Source organism: Spermophilus citellus (genome assembly GCF_964194105.1).
Source record: "Spermophilus citellus genome assembly, chromosome: 3".
NCBI lineage: Eukaryota > Metazoa > Chordata > Mammalia > Rodentia > Sciuridae > Spermophilus > Spermophilus citellus.
The window spans coordinates 11,317,865-11,333,092 of NC_138184.1; the positions used below are offsets into that span (position 1 = coordinate 11,317,865).

General features: G+C 56.3%; 1 protein-coding gene across 5 annotated transcripts in view; it reads right to left on the reverse strand.

The window, feature by feature from the left end:
• CACNA1A (calcium voltage-gated channel subunit alpha1 A) overlaps positions 1-15,228 on the reverse strand; it is a 232,268-nt gene that overhangs the window by 171,359 nt on the left and 45,681 nt on the right. For 3 of the 5 annotated variants that reach the window (XM_081284893.1, XM_081284894.1, XM_081284891.1), the window contains exon 2: positions 11,757-12,050. In XM_081284893.1, coding sequence (XP_081141019.1) covers positions 11,757-12,049 — 293 coding nt within the window. In that variant the 5' untranslated portion in view covers position 12,050. Of the gene's footprint in view, positions 1-11,756; positions 12,243-15,228 lie in introns of those variants that run through there. The other 2 variants (XM_081284892.1, XM_081284895.1) reach the window with 2 other exon arrangements.

Consider the following 15,228-nt stretch of genomic DNA (forward strand, 5'->3'; position numbering starts at 1 on the left):
AGGGCGGCCTTGAGATTTTGGGGCCCCCAGCAGCATGGAACTGTGCTCCCTAGTTCAGATTCATAAAGTGAGAGGGAAAGCAGTACATTAAAACGTCTTCAGAGATTGTTTCTGGATGGGAGGATATACATATATTTTTCATTTTTCTATGTACTTTAGATGTTCAATTAAGAGGATAAGCCTCTTGGAGAAGGTGACTTCTGGGTCCTAAAAGAAGAGGAAGAGGAGGGCTGGGGGGCAGCTCAGTGGTAGAGCATCTGCTTCGCAGGTACAAGACCCCGGCTCCATCTCCAGCTCTGAAGGAGGAGGAAGAAGGGAAGAGAGGAGGAGGGACAGGAGGAGAGCAGGAGGGACAGGAGGAGGGGGAGGGGCGGGAGGGAGGAGGAGAAGGGGAGGAAAAGAGGAGGAGGGAGAGGAGGATGGAGAGGACGGGGAGGGGAGGAGGAGGGGGGAGGGGAGGGAGAGGAGGGTGGGGAAGAGGGGGAGGAGGGAAAGGAGGAGGGGGAGGGGAAGGGGAGGAAGAGGAGGAGGAAGAGGAGGAAGAGGGGGGAGGGGGAGAGAAAGAGAGAAAGGAAGAGGGAGAGGAGGAGGGGGAGAAGAGGAGGGAAGGGGAGAAGAAGAGGGGGAGGGGGAGGAGGAGGGGGAGGAGGAGGGGAGGGGGGAAGGAGAGGAGGGGGGAGGAGGAGGAGGAAGAGGAGGGAGAGGAGGGCAGGGAAGAGGGGGAAGAGAGAGAGGAGGGACAGGTGGATGGGGACGGGCAGGAGGGGAGGAAGGGAAGGAGAGGGGGAAGAGAAGGAAGAAGGGGGGAAGGAGAGGAGGAGGAGGGGGAGGAGGAAGTGGAAGAGGAAGGGGAGGAGGGGGAGGAGGGAGGGAAAAGGAAGAAAGGAAAGATCCAAATAATGAAATAAATGAAAAAGAGGAGCTAGCCACTGGGAGATGTGACAAGACGAAAAGGGACAGGCACCGATGATGGCAGAAGGAGCCAGGTGTGGGCAGCAGAGGCCAGGGGCGGGGCAGAGTGGAGGGATGGATCACAAACACGGACCCACTCCGTGGGGTCCTGCAGGACCTGCCCTGTCATCTGCAGCCCTGGCAGGTGGGCAGCGTCCAGGCATTGACTCAAACTGCTCAGAGGAGAGAGTCCACCAGCCACCTCCTGTGTCACCCTGGCCATCAAGGAGCAGCAACCGAGGGACTCGACTTTGGTCCCAGACTGAAGCCAACAAAACTAGACATTTCCAGAACCTCAGTAGTCCCTCAACAGCACTGTCTTCACCCAATTAAATGGCCACACATGTCACCATGCAGGACGGTTGGGGGACAAGATACCCCTGTCCTCCCCCCTCAAGGGTTTTTCAATTGAAGAGGGACGACAGAAATATACAGTGTCATCGACTTTATCCAAGTGTGTCACTCCACTGGTCCCAGAGAAGACGCAGCAAAGGCAGTGAGCACACTCACTGGGTCCCCCCTCCCCCGTCAACGAGGAGACCCCAGCCACACACCTCACGCCCAGCACCCACCACCCATCTTCTCATCCTTCCATCTAGTCCCCCCGTCTGCTATCTGCCCACGTAGTCACCGTACACCAGTCCACCCAGCCATCCATCCATCCATCTGTCCACCCATCTGCCCAACCGTCTACGGATCCACACGTCCACCTCCCCATAACCTCTCCAACTGCCCACCAGCCATCCAACAGCCACCCTCCTTCATTTCACCCGATGATCCGTCCACCCGTCTGTCCGTCCGTCCGTCCATCCACCCATCTGTGAGATGCCTCTCTTTCCCCCAGACCACAGACATGGTCCATAGCTTACTGCATGTGATTAGGGATGGACGAAGCGTTGAGATCTGTATTGTGACAGCTCTTCCAAAGAGAACTGAAGTCACAGACATGGGTGGACATTCCCGTTTGTTCAAGACCCAAACGCTTCAAGTCCTCACCAGACCCTGTTGGATGCCAGCCTGCTCTTGCTGCTTTGGTATTTCCAAAGACAGTGACCGCAGGGACAGAGTGGGGCTGCAGGAAGGAGGAGCTGTGGGGGGCCCTGGAGAGGGCCTGGCACTGGGTCACAGGGATGGCAGGCAGAGGCCACTGGGAGCATGGGAATCACCCTAAGAGGCAGGGAAGCCGTGCTGGGTCCTGGAGATCTGGTGTCAACAGATCTCGCTCTTCCCCCTTGACTTGTGTCTTGGAGCAGTTCGGTTGGGCTGACCCTTCAGGAGAATCAGTCAACAATACAGATGCCAAAGGATATCGGAGTTGAGAGCCCTGGCAATGGAGGGCAGAACATTAAAACTATGTGGCACCAACTGTGTGCCACACACTATTCCAAGCATTGGGTCAGAGAAGCCCAAACATGGCCACCAAAACCCATCCACCATCCACCACCCTTGCCCTTGCAGACCCGTATCCTGTTACCAAGCACTGAGCACCATTCAGCAGGACTAAGGACGGATGCCTTTCACCTTCCAAGACAGGTGCTCTCCACCTGTTTAGAGTCCAACATCAAGGCACGGGCACCTGGTGGAAGTCCTCTGGCTGCATCATCCCATGGCAGAAGGGGGAAGGGCAAGAAAGCAAGCAAGACCAGAGAGAGGCCTGGGGGGGACTAACTGATCCTTTTATCAGGGACCCAGCCCCATAATAATGGCATGAAGCCATTCATGAGGGTCGAGCTCTCATGACCTAATCTTTTTTTTTTCTTTTTCCCTCTCCCAGTGCTTGGGATGGACCCAGGGCCTCCCGTAACCCTGAGCTCCATGCCCACCTGCGAATCACCTCTTCGAGGTCTCACCTCTCAACACGGTGGCACGGGAATTCAGTTTCCAACAAATGCGCCTCGGGGAACATGCAAACCAAGGCAGAGACCAAAGCACAGAACACGGAAGGGACTTGGCCGTGGTCACCCAGCCAATGACTGGCAGAGCTAGGACTCCAGCCCCTGTCCCCTGCTCCAGAGCCCATGCTGTCTGCTCAGCCACTTGCATTGCTAACGTCTACACCACGGGCAGCAGCTCATCCACACTGCAGGGACGGGCTATCTGGTCAACCCGGCTCTTTACCACCCACAAGGAGACTGGGGAATAGTTGGCCACTTTCTGCCTAGTGGCTGGTGGCCCATAAACGCTGACAAATCTCAGCCGGCTCTAGCTGGAGCCTGATCCCCAAGCACACAGACTCAAATTAACACCTTGAATCCATTCATTTACTCAGAAGTGATTGATTCATCACGGTGGCACCGATCATGATAACAAAAAAAAAAAAAAAATGCTGGGTGTCTCCCAAACGTCCGTCACCCAGGAAAATGGATACATCATTGAATCATCACAGAACACAATATTATAGAGCCAAGAAAAATATGGTAAACGATCGGTAATTACATTCAGCAAGAAATGAATCTTAGAGCGTGGAGTAAAAAGAGCAGGTTTGAGTCCCTGATGATGTAAAACTCAGGAACAAGGAAAGCCGAATGTCTACCGCTGAAGTGTAGGTAGATATCTACCAGATTTTTAAAAAGAAAATGCAAGGGAATCAGGACCCGCTTGCCCTGGGGAGGGGTGGGGGATGGGAGGAAAGGGGGGGGCGGGGCCCAGGTACAAGCCTCTCCCCGCTCCTCCTAGGCCAGGTCTGTGACAGCACCAGATGGGAACTCGCGGGGACAGCAGAGCTGCAGGCCCCACCAACAGAACCCCGGACCCCAAGCCCTGGGAACGAGGTCCACCTGGCCGGGTGTCAGCAGCTCCAGGTGATGGGGGTGAGAATTCCTGCCCCAGGGCGGAAGCCCCTGGAGGGCCAGGGACCACACTTTGAGAACCCACATTCTAGTTCTTGATGGTGGTGACAGATCCATCAGGACATCCATTATAGTCATCCCTCAGCATCTGGGAGGAGTTTCCAGAACCCCACACACACCCTTCCTCCCTGCAGGCACCAGAATCCTCAAATTCTCAGGTCCCTTCTGCAAAATGGCGCAGTATTTGCACAGAACCTCCCCACAATCCTCTGCATATTTAAAGTCTTCTGTGGAAGATGGAGAGCAGGATTCTGTATCAAGTGGGGTTGTGCTTGATACAATGTAAACGCTGTGCAGACAGCCGCTACACTGTGTCACCGAGGGAAGGCGACCTGGGGGGCCTCTAGGATGTGCAGCACAGACCCAAACTTTCTCCTATTTTCCACCTGCGGCAGGTTGAATTCGTGGCTATGGGCACGGCAGGCTGTCTGTTTAATTAAATAACTAAAAATGGGCAAAAGGAAAGACTTGTACGGGCAGAGGGTGGTGGATCTGGATTAGAATTAAAGTCTTTTAATCTTGGGTGCAAAGAGACATCCTGCAATTTCATATTCAGTCCCTGAAGGCACCAGCTCAGAACTAGTCATGACCACGATTCACACTTCAGACTTCTCGGGGTCTGAGGCCCATTGATCTGCCTACTTAAAAAAAAATTAAATAAATAAATAAATACACACACACACACACACACACACACACACACACACACATATATATGTAAACTCAGGGTCTTGCTGAGTTGCTCAGGCCCTTGCTAAGTTGCTGAGGCTGGCTTTGAACTCTCCATCCTCCTACCTCAGCCTCCTGGGCAGGAATTGCGGTATGTACCACCACACCTGGCGGGATCTGCCTACGTTTCACAGGCTGACAGCCTGTACACACCCCGGGCTCCCTGGGGACAGCGTCTCATCCTCCCTACAACTCCTCGGACAGCACTGCTCTCTCCATTTTACAGACGAGAAGACTGAGGCATCAGCTATGAGCTGGAGCTGGGGTCTGCAGCCAGGGTTTCCTGTCCCAAGTCCTATATGTGTCACGTCCACCCAGCATCACCACCTCTCCCCCATCCAAGCCTGGCCCCTGGTGCTACGGCTCAACAGGCAGTAAGTAGTACCTAATGTAGTACCTCTGGGCAGACGTGGGAGTAGAGGGTCCTTCCATGAACAGGCCTAAAAGGAGAACTGAACTTGACATTGTGAATGTTATTTATCATCAGGTGGCCATCTCACGGCTCCATCTAGAGAGGAAGCTGTCGCCAGGGGCCGGGGGCAGAGGCTGCCCATTCTTAGCTGCAGGTCCCTCTGAGCGCCAAGCACCTTTAAGGAAGACCCGGGGCTCCTCCCAGTCTGAGCAGAAGGTAAAGCCGTGTGTGACCCCAGCTGGACGGTGACACTGATGTGGACTTCACCCAAGCTCTGCACTCCATGGTGAGGACCTCGCTTGCGCCTTAAGGTGCCCACCCACTTGGCTCCCTCTCCAGGAATGTTCCTTGAATTCTCTCCTCTCCCAGGCGACCAGGAGGAGGAGACGGGCACTGGTGGTGCGTGGCGTGGGGCACCCGGGTTCTAACCCAACACCTGAGCAAGGCTCTTCTGCCAAGTTAGCTGGGGACTCCTGAGGGTGGCCACAGAACCTGCCCTGAGCCCACAGCCTCCTTCTGAGCTGGACTCCTGACCAGTCCTGAAGGACAGGACGGCGGGTGGGAGGGGAGAGCAGGAAGCTAATTATACACTTTAAAACCCTCACCTTGTCACCCATGGGGGAGGGACCGAAGGAGAGGGAGAGAATTAAATTTATCTTAGACAGAAGGGAATAGGGAAAACTGGGTCAAGTGGGCATGCATGATTTTTTTCTTTCCCCTGAAAGCTTCCAGAGAGAACAGAGGATGCAAGATGTCCCAGAGTCCTCTCCAGGGAGCGCCACGCAGCCTGGCAAAGTCCCTGGCCTGTCGTGGAAGGACCCTCTACTCCTCCTCCTGCCAGAGAGCCCGCCTTGAGCCAAAGCTCCCCCAAAGAGAGCCCCGGAGACCACACGCCCCTGTTCTCTCACAGTGCTCGTAGCTTAGAGCCTTCTTTGTACCAGAGACCGTGCCGACCATGTCATCGCCGGCATGACCCCATTTAACCTCCAGGACCCCCCAGGACAGAGGCTGCCGGAGGTGACACACCCCTCAGAGCTGCGAGAAGCTGAAGCCCCGGTGCCCAAGACGGAGCAGCCGGGGAGACCCTTGAACCCCGGGGCCATTTGACCAGAATCCAAAGAGGTTTTCCCTCCTCCCTGTCCTCCTCCAGGTGGGCGCCAACCAGTTCCCTCCCCAAGGCTGACAGCCTCCTTGGAGAGCTCCACCACCTAGTGCGGGGGGCCCGACCATCTCTGGAGCAAGCCCAGCCTCCCAACGGTGCCTCCTCGGGCTGAGGAAAGGCAGACTCATGCTCACTCCTGGGGGGCAACGGGGACAGGGATGTGACCCCAAGCACCTGGGAGATGCGCCCCAAGTCCCTCAAGGGCCACTGCTTCCAAGTACGCAAACACCACCCTCCTAGAGACCTTGGTCAGCGTGGTCACCTCATCCGTGTCCTCCCCTTCGCACCACCGTTGGCACAGCAGTCGGTGGGACGCTGTGTGGCCCACCAACAGGTGAAGACGGCGCTTCTCTACTTCAACAAACATTTCCCAGGTGGCTGCTTTGTGCCGGGGGAGGGGGGGTGGCGGCGATGAACAGGGTAAGGGGCATGACCCTCACAACAGGCAGAACCAGAGCCCTCCACGCCAGGGAGCCCTTCTCTCCACCGTGCAGACGCTGAGCTGGAGACCATGTCCTCGGTGTCTCCCTGGGGTTTGACCCGACCTCGTCCTGCAAGGTTCACACCCCTAATCCTCAGCCCCTGAGGCCACATGTGCTTTGGCATGGAGAATCTGGGGCTTTGGGAAGGATGACAAAGACACAGAAGTAAAATGGCGAGCAGCTTGGCGAACCCCCGGTGGTCTCTTATCAAGTTCAACGCGCACAGCCGGGCCACTCGGCCATCCCACGCCTGGGCATTTACTCGCCCAAGGGAAACGGGATGCACACCGCCAATGTCCCCCTTAAAACCTGTGAACCAATGTGGGGGCAGCTCTGTTCACCACGGCCCTCACTGGGGACAGCCCACAGGTCCTTTGGCTGGGAAATGAGTGCGCTGTGGTGCGGCCATACCACGGAATACTACCCAGCTCTAAAGGGGACAGGCTGCGGCCAGCTGCCACACAGTGAGCGGACCTCAAGGGCCCAGTGAAGCCAGACTCCAAAAGCTACGTATGGCATGATTCTATTTATATAACCTTCTAAAAAAGGCAGAAGTACAGGCATGGAGATCGGATCACTGGTTGCAAGGAACCGGGGGAGCAGGTGCTGACTCAGAGGGGCACCGAGGGAGAAGCTGGGGCCACGGAACAGTTCCATTTTTTGATTCGATGGTGGTGGCAACGTGATCACATGCATTTATCAAGACTCACAGGCCACGACATCAAAAGGGGGAATTTTGCTACAAATACCTCAACAAACCTGACTCTTCACAGAAAGAAGAAAGGAGGACAGGATGGGTCGATCCTCCGAACTGGAGAGTCCGAGTGTAGCCCAGGGACGAGCGGCACAGTCCCAAGAGGTCTGATCCCAAGCCCGATGGGCCAGAGCCACCATTGAACAAGAGACCTGGGTTGGAGAAGCGCTAGCCCCTTCCCAAGGCTCCCTGACTATGACGGGGTTGGGGCCTGGGAGGCCCCACTGTAAGGAGAGACTCTTTCCCACTGAAAGCACCTGACCCACCGCCCCTCGAGCTTTGCCACAAGCCCTCTAGAGATGTCACTCTCTGGCGATCGGGGGACTGACCCAGGGCATCCTGAGAGACGATCAGACCAGGCACAAAACAAAACTCAAAGTACAGTGTCTGCGAAATGGACATCACTTCCACACCAGCAGGAAGTGGGAAAATCCTACATTGAACCACTCTGTGGGCTTCTGTGAACACCGCGCTCCGGGGAGACGGAGCGCTCCCTGCTCCTCAGGCCTTCCGGACATTCCTGTGGAGGAACATATCCAGATGCACACACGCCCGAAAATGAAAACTGTAAATCAAGGCTGCACAAGGGCGGGGATGTGGCCAGAGCCAAGAGTGCGTGTTTAGCCCCGGGGGGGATCCATCTCCAGCCCACCAAAAAAACACCCCAAAAAAAAGCTGACATAAATTCAGTTCTGATCAGGTCTTATCTCCAAATGAGCTCAGCTTTTGATTTTCGGAGTTTCTTGGATTGGGGAACTGCGGACAACGGGTCGCACCCTTGTTGAATAGACTCCCAGCGCGAAAGCCAGGTTAATAATTCCCAGAATTTGGACCTTCCGGGAATACCAGCCAAGCCCATCTAGCAGAGGGATCCTATGGCTCATGCCGTCCAGCCCTATACAGTAATACCTTCTAGAACATTCTACTTTTCAGGACAGGCTGAGTCTCACAATGTGCTCTTGCATCTCCCAGGGTTTCCTCTGCTTCCCATGTAGAACACGCCTTTCAAAAAAAAAAACAAAAACAAAAACCTGGGGCCATGCCAATGAGCCCATGTCCCTAGGTTCTGATGTCCCTAGGTTCTGATGTCCCTAGGTTCCGATGCCAGTGTGACTCTGGACTTCTTCAGGAGTTCTCAGAAACACGCGTGAGGGGCCGGGATCCTGGCGTGATGCAGGAGACAGAGTGTGCTGACACACAGGCCCACGTCCCCAGCCCTTGCGATGGCTCAAATGTCTACACGGTGCGGTGGGGAGCCTCTGGCACAGGGCTGGGAGGATGACAGAGGCATTTGGTAGCACATCAGAAGGAACGAGAGGCATGAAGTGGGGGCCCTGGGAGAACTGACAGATGCACCTCATTGAACTGACAGATCTGAGCTCTTTGGAAGCTATCTGAGCCATCTTCCAATGAATGGAAATGTGGGACCAAGACGGGTGACATACTTGAAGAGATAGAGGCAGCAACGTAAATCGGAACAACAGACACTTCCAGAAAAGCAACATGAATGAGAGCCCCTCACTGTCATTGCTGGCTGCAAGTCAGAGCTGCTGGGGACAGGAGAAGAAGACACCGCAGTGGCAAATGGCCCCTGAGTGTAGGGACAGAAGGGCGCACTGTGTGGATACCGCACCTGCAAGTTACTCTCAGACTCCGTGAGCACGGAGCCAGGATCAGGGAACATCCACTCCTTTTCCTCCCCAAGGCAGCAAGACTACCTCCTCGTGGCCCACAACCCTCAGCAAGCCCTTTCCAAATCCACCCCTCAGCCACAGAAGCGGCTCCCTGACGCCTGCAGCAGTGGCCTCCACCCAGCAGAAGAGAACATCCAGTGGGACCCCATTTCTACGAGCTTCACGAGGCGGCAAACTGCAGCCGTGGGCTTAGAAGTCAGGGCCATGGTCACCGCCGGCTGGGGAGGGGCGGGAAGGAGGGTCTGGGAGCCTGCCCATGGTGCCAGGTGCATGGGTGCGCTCATTCTGTGAACATTTAAGAGGCGGATCCCTCGTGCCTGTGCCTGATCGCACATTAGACTCTGATCTCAGAGTTCAGAAGGAGAACTTAAACATGTCTATTTTTGAATGTCAACAGTGTTTGATCAACACGGCCACGGCCCGCCCTGTTGTGCTGACTCCCGACATTCCCAGACCATCTCCTCTCTGGCTTGGATTCTGTTGTCCAGCCGCCCCAGCTCTCCGCCCCTCCTCTCTCCATCCCTCCCCAGAAGGCCAGTGCCGGGGACCCAGCTGGGTGGCACAGTGGGGATAGGGCAGGGACCTTCCCCTCTGGGGTGGGGCTATGGGTTGGCTACCTCAGGCCAGAGAGAGAACAGAAACCGCAGAGAGGAAGGGAAAACGCAGGGACTCATCACAAAGCCACCGAGAGGGAGACCGCCTTGGGCAAGCTGGCCAAAGACAAGTGAACACCAGCCCCAGCCCCCCACTCACCTGCGGGTCCCCCCGCCCCTCCCTCACCAAGAGCTCTCTGAACTGCAGGACTCGGGCTGGCCAGGGGTGAGCTGAGGACACGCAGAAGGCTCCCCACCTCCTTTCCTTCCTCTTAGAAGACACCAGACTCAGGCTCCGAAGGTGGATCTAAAGCCATTTGCAACCCAGAAAGCCACCCGTCCAGCGGTCCTCCCTCGGACGGTCCCTGGCGCTCAGTGTGCACACATCAACAGCTTCCTGTCCTCCAAGCCCCTCACCAGTCACCCCGGTGACAGGCAGTGGTCACACCACCCCTGAGCACCTCACTGGGCCGGGGCTGCATGCGGTGAGGTGGGGGGCGATTTCTAACTTTTAGGGACAGGCTTCTCATGGGGTTGGAATTCAGGAGGCACAGAACCTGGCTCCTGCCCTGAACACCAAGCCACACGACACTGTGGTGAGGGGTACAGACCCCCCAAAAAAAGGACTTCTGCCAAATCTTCATTTTCATCCCCCTCCAAGCAGACGCCTCACACACTCCAAACTCACGCTCCCTGGGGCAAGTTTAGCACCCCAACCCCACAATTTCCATCCCCCCCCCCCGGAAGTGAATCCACCCATTGTGGCCCTTAAATGGCAACCCCAGTATCACAAAGGGCCAACCCTGTGGGACACACAGTGGTCAAAACCATACTCAGAGGGGTAGGGACCACTGGGGAGCCCAGGAACCCGGCGGGCCAGGGCACTTCCACCCTGAGGGCAGCTGGTTGGAACCAAGCCGGGAAGCAGCATGTTGGGATGGCATGGTGGCCAGCCAGCCTGGGGAGCAGGGCGTGTCCCCCCACTCGGAATCTGGGTCATACTTAGATAACTGCTAGAAAGCCCAAGCAACCCCCCACCCTTGCCTGCCCACACCTCCGGAGACGGAAGCCTGTTCCAGGTCTGTCTGAAGCTCGCAGGGATTTAAAGAAACACGGGAGATCGCATTCTGATAACTCAACAGCGGAAAACACAGTCTTCACCTTCCTCCTCTGAGTCTTTGATTTAAAAAAATAATTTTAAAAAAAGACATTTACCTGCCCGAGATGTTCACACGGATGGATGTTGGTTCTTCTCCTGTCCCCTCCCGGCTCCCCAGGGTGGGAGAAGCTGAATCCAACCCAAAGCTGGACATGGCCCCCAGAAAGGACCCAGGCCCCCAGAAAGATCACGCTTCCTTCTCTCTTGACCTGACTTTCTTACTGAAAGAGCCCAGACCGGGTCTTCCCAGGCCTGGGGTCCAGATAGGGCAAGTGGGATCTGGTTCTTTACACCCAAAAGATGAGCGATGTCGCCAGTGACTGAAGGAAGTGGGACCTACAGACATGGGAGGGAATCAGGGGCCCCCAACCAGCCACCACCATCTGGGATCAGGCCCGGGCCCACCCTGGGTGTTAACTCTGGCCAGTGCCGGCCTCTCCGGTGAAGGCCACATGGTCTCCCATTTGCTCTTGGCCCAGGGCCCTGCCGAGCGCAGCCCCCAGCCGGGCAAGGCCGGGATGGAGAAGGATGGAGAAGTCTGAGCCGCGGCTTTGGAGCTTGCTGTGGACTCCGGTGAGGGGCGGCCAGGGCGGCCGGGCAGGGCCAGGGCCCCAGCTACCCAGGCTCCCCTGCCCTGTGGCCAGAAGCTCCCAGGCCCCGGCCGGCCCGGGCTCATTCGGGAGCAGTCAGACTTCTCCGGAACCGGCTCTGCCGCCCCCCACCAAGGCCCTGACCGACCCCGGGGCCGATCTCGTTTTGGAAGGGCGCTGAGAAAGGGTCCACGCTGCCGGGCCCCCAGCCCACTCCCGGGGCTCGGGCACCCGCGGGCCGGGCGGGGCGGGGAGACGCCGCGCGCTGTCCCCGCGCCCCAGCCTGGAGAGCCCCCAGCTCCCACCAGCCCCGGTGGCTCCAGCCCGGGGAGGGCGGGCGGCGGGAGGAGGGGGCGCAGCGCCGGGCTCGGCAAAGGATATGGCCATTCGGTGATCTTCTTGGCGTATTTTCTCACCACGTTGTCCTCGCTGAAGAGGAAGAGGGAGCGGTTGACCGTGAGGCAGTTCTGCCGGACGGGGATGGGGTTGTAGAGGGCCATGGTCCGCGCTCTCTGCGCCATCGACTGCTTGTACATCCTCTGCGCCCCGGGCTGCCCGCCCTGCCGGCTGCCCCCGGCTCCGCGCCCGCCGCCGGCGCCCACGACCACCCCGGCGGCTGCCCCGGAGCCTCCTCCCCCGTAGCGGGCCGGCATCTCGTCTCCGAAGCGGGCCATTCTGCAAAGAGCAAAGGGCTCCCGGTTACGCTGCGGCGAACGTTGCGGAAGACGCCGCCGCCGCCGCGGCTGGTGCTGAGGCTGCCGGGCCCGGGAGGACGGCGGCGGGAGCTGCGGCTGCGGGGACGCGCCTCGGCCCAGCCCATCGGGCGGCGGCGGCTCGGCGCCTGGTCGGGGGCTCACGAGGCGGCTGCCCGGGCCGCGCCGGGGACGGCAGCTCGGGACATCTTCCTGGCTGACCCCGGAGAAGGAGGGGCGGGAGGAGGCGCGGGGGCGGGGCGCGGGGGCCGGGAGGGGGAGGGGCGGGGCGGGAGCGAAAAATAACCGAGGAAGGAATCCAGGCAATCCCCAGTCCACCCACTCCGGAGAAAAATCAGTCACAGGGAAAAAAGGAAAAAGAGAGAAAAAAAGAAAAAAAACGCCCCAACGCACACCCCCTTTAAGACGCGAACGGGTTGGCAAAGGACGCCCCCCGGGACGCAGTGGAGCTTCGAATTCCTCCGAGGAGCGGGTCAGGCTGGCATCTTGCAAAAGCAGTGCGTTCGGCCCGTTTAAAAAAATGTATATTAAAAATGTAGAGAAAAATAAAAAGCAGGTCTTGGCTAAGGGGAAGGTAGCCTCCCCCAAAAGAAAAAGATCCTCCTCCTGCTTTTCTTGACTTTTCCTAGACTCGAAAAATCCTGAAAGATCTGCAGCCCCCTCCCCCAAAAGAAAATGAAGAATCGGTGGGGGAGGAAAGGTGGGGGAGGGACGCTCCGGAGGGCTCTGAAGGAGTCTTCAAAGCGCAGAGTCCGCGTTTAAAAAAAAAAAAAAAAGATTTTTTTTTCCCTTCCTGAATCACCAGAAGCTGCCTCTGGAGCTCGGGAGGAGCTGGAGCGCGTGCGTGCGCGCAGCGTGCCGCTCGGCGGCGTCTCGTCTTGGGGTTAAATTGCAGCAATGAAATCCTGAAAATTCCCACCCGAGGGGGGAAGACGCGGAGGGAGGAGGTCTGCGCCGCCCAGGAGCTGCTCCTGGCTGCCGCGGTGCCAGCACCCCACCCGCCCTGCCGCCACCTCCTCCTCCCCTAGGTTTTGCTAAAATAAGCCTGGTGTGGAGGGGCGCAGAGGAGGGAGGGGAATGGGCGCCGAGGTCTGAGCCACCGGCCAGCGAGGCTCCGAAGACAGCAAGACCCACCCAGAGGCCGGTACATGGTGGCCCGCGACCAATCGCCGAGGCGCGGGGGGACCGGCCTCGCCGAGTTTGTGGGGGAGAGGAGAGCCGATGGTCGCGCGGCCCGGGGAGGGGGGGTGACTCCTCCCGGCCTGGGAGCAGACCTCGTTTCCCACCCGGTTCCAGGTTCCATTTCGGTTACCCGAAGCTTCCAGGATCTTGCAAGAGTGGGGGGTGGGGGGGGAGAAACTTGGAAAGAGAAGGGGATTCGTGTCTGGAGATGCAGAGTCGATGCTCAGCAGATTTGGTCTGTTTAGCAAAACACACTTTTTGAAGGCTGGAAGAATTGGGGTGACTTCTGCAAAAGTTTGCAGGTCTCGGGGCTCAGCGAGCAGGAGTAGGAGGTTTATCCCATCTTTGAGACCCTGGAGGTGACCATCTGAACTCCCAGGGGCAGGCAGTCAGCCAGGCCCTAGATGGCTAGAGAGGATTTCTGGGTGTTCTATGGCGCTTGCTTATCTCCAGAACCACTTTGGTTACTTTCCATTTGACTTTTTCTACTGTGAAGTTCAATAAACTCAGCAGAAAATGCATAAAACATAAATGAACAGGTTAAGATATTGCTGTGGAATGAACACTTGTAAAACCAGATCCATAGGGAGAAATAGCACATCACTAGCTCCCCACAAACCTACCCACATGCTGCACACTCTTTCCTTCAGCACTAAACTCTACCTGACTTTTTGGTGTTGATTCCTTATAGTTTTACTACCTCGTTGTACATTCTTGAGCAACACAGTTTTGCTTTCCTTGTTTGGACTTTTATATAAATGGAGTCATATAGTATATACTCTATAGTATCTGGTTTCTTTGGTTCTATATTATATCTTTAGGACTCACCTATTGCCACATATGACAGTGCATGATTCATTTTCTCTGCTGCATAATATTCCATTGCAAGCACATGCCACAATTTGCTTACTCTCATTGATGGACATCTGGGTTTTTTCCAGGTTGGACTATTACACATTATTGCCTCCAATCCTCTTTGTGCGTGTAAGCATGCATACCTGTAGGAATAGCCTTAGGCTTGGACTTTCTAGATCCACAGGTAATTCATATCTTCCTGTTAATAAGATGTTAAACTCTCTTACCAAGTGGATGTATCAAGAAATAACTGAATTTTCACAAAGCATGTATAGACTGGGGTGCAGGGAGGGGACAGGAGTGAAGAAGATGAAGAAGGCAAGACATTTTTTCAAAGTATTAGCTGTTTGAATCCTACTTAGCTCCATCTTGAGTATTTGAGGTCATTTGGAACATTCTGGAAAGACATGCTTTTATATAGAGTCCCCATTCGGTGCCTTTGCAGCTTACGTGTTTAAGATTTTCTAACTCGTCAAGCGATGGATGAAATGACTAAACCAAGAGTGGTCCGTGAGGAGATGGGAGGGCAGGTTCTCAGAGCACTCACCAAATACCAATTTCTGTTCTTGAAATTGTCTTGCAACATCTCAAAGGCAAATGACAATCAGCGAGAAACAGGAAGCACGTACCCGAGGGTGAATACAGAGAGCCCTCACGCCAGACGGCTGCACTGTGCAAGGAGAAGTACAACTCTCTCTGCTGGATCTCCCCAAGAGATGGCGGAGTTGTCTTTTTTTTTCTTCTTTTTTTTTTTTTTTTTTTGTACCAGGGATTGAACTCAGGGGCCCTCGACCACTGAGCCCCATCCCCAGCCCTATTTTGTCTTTTATTTAGAGACAGGGTCTCACTGAGTTGCTTAGGGCCTCCATTTTGCTGAGGCTGGCTTTGAACTCGCGATCCTCCTGCCTCAGCCTCCCGAGCCGCTGGGATGACAGGCGTGCACCACTGCACCCAGCTAGATGCCTGAGTCTTACCCAGGATCTGGCCTGCAGAGACGCCTGAAGACCCTAAGGGTATGTGAGAAAGAGTGGCCCACCATGGCCAAGTCTCCTGCTCTTCCAACAGCCCCATTTACACATGCAAACCCTGAAGCTGAGAAAGGT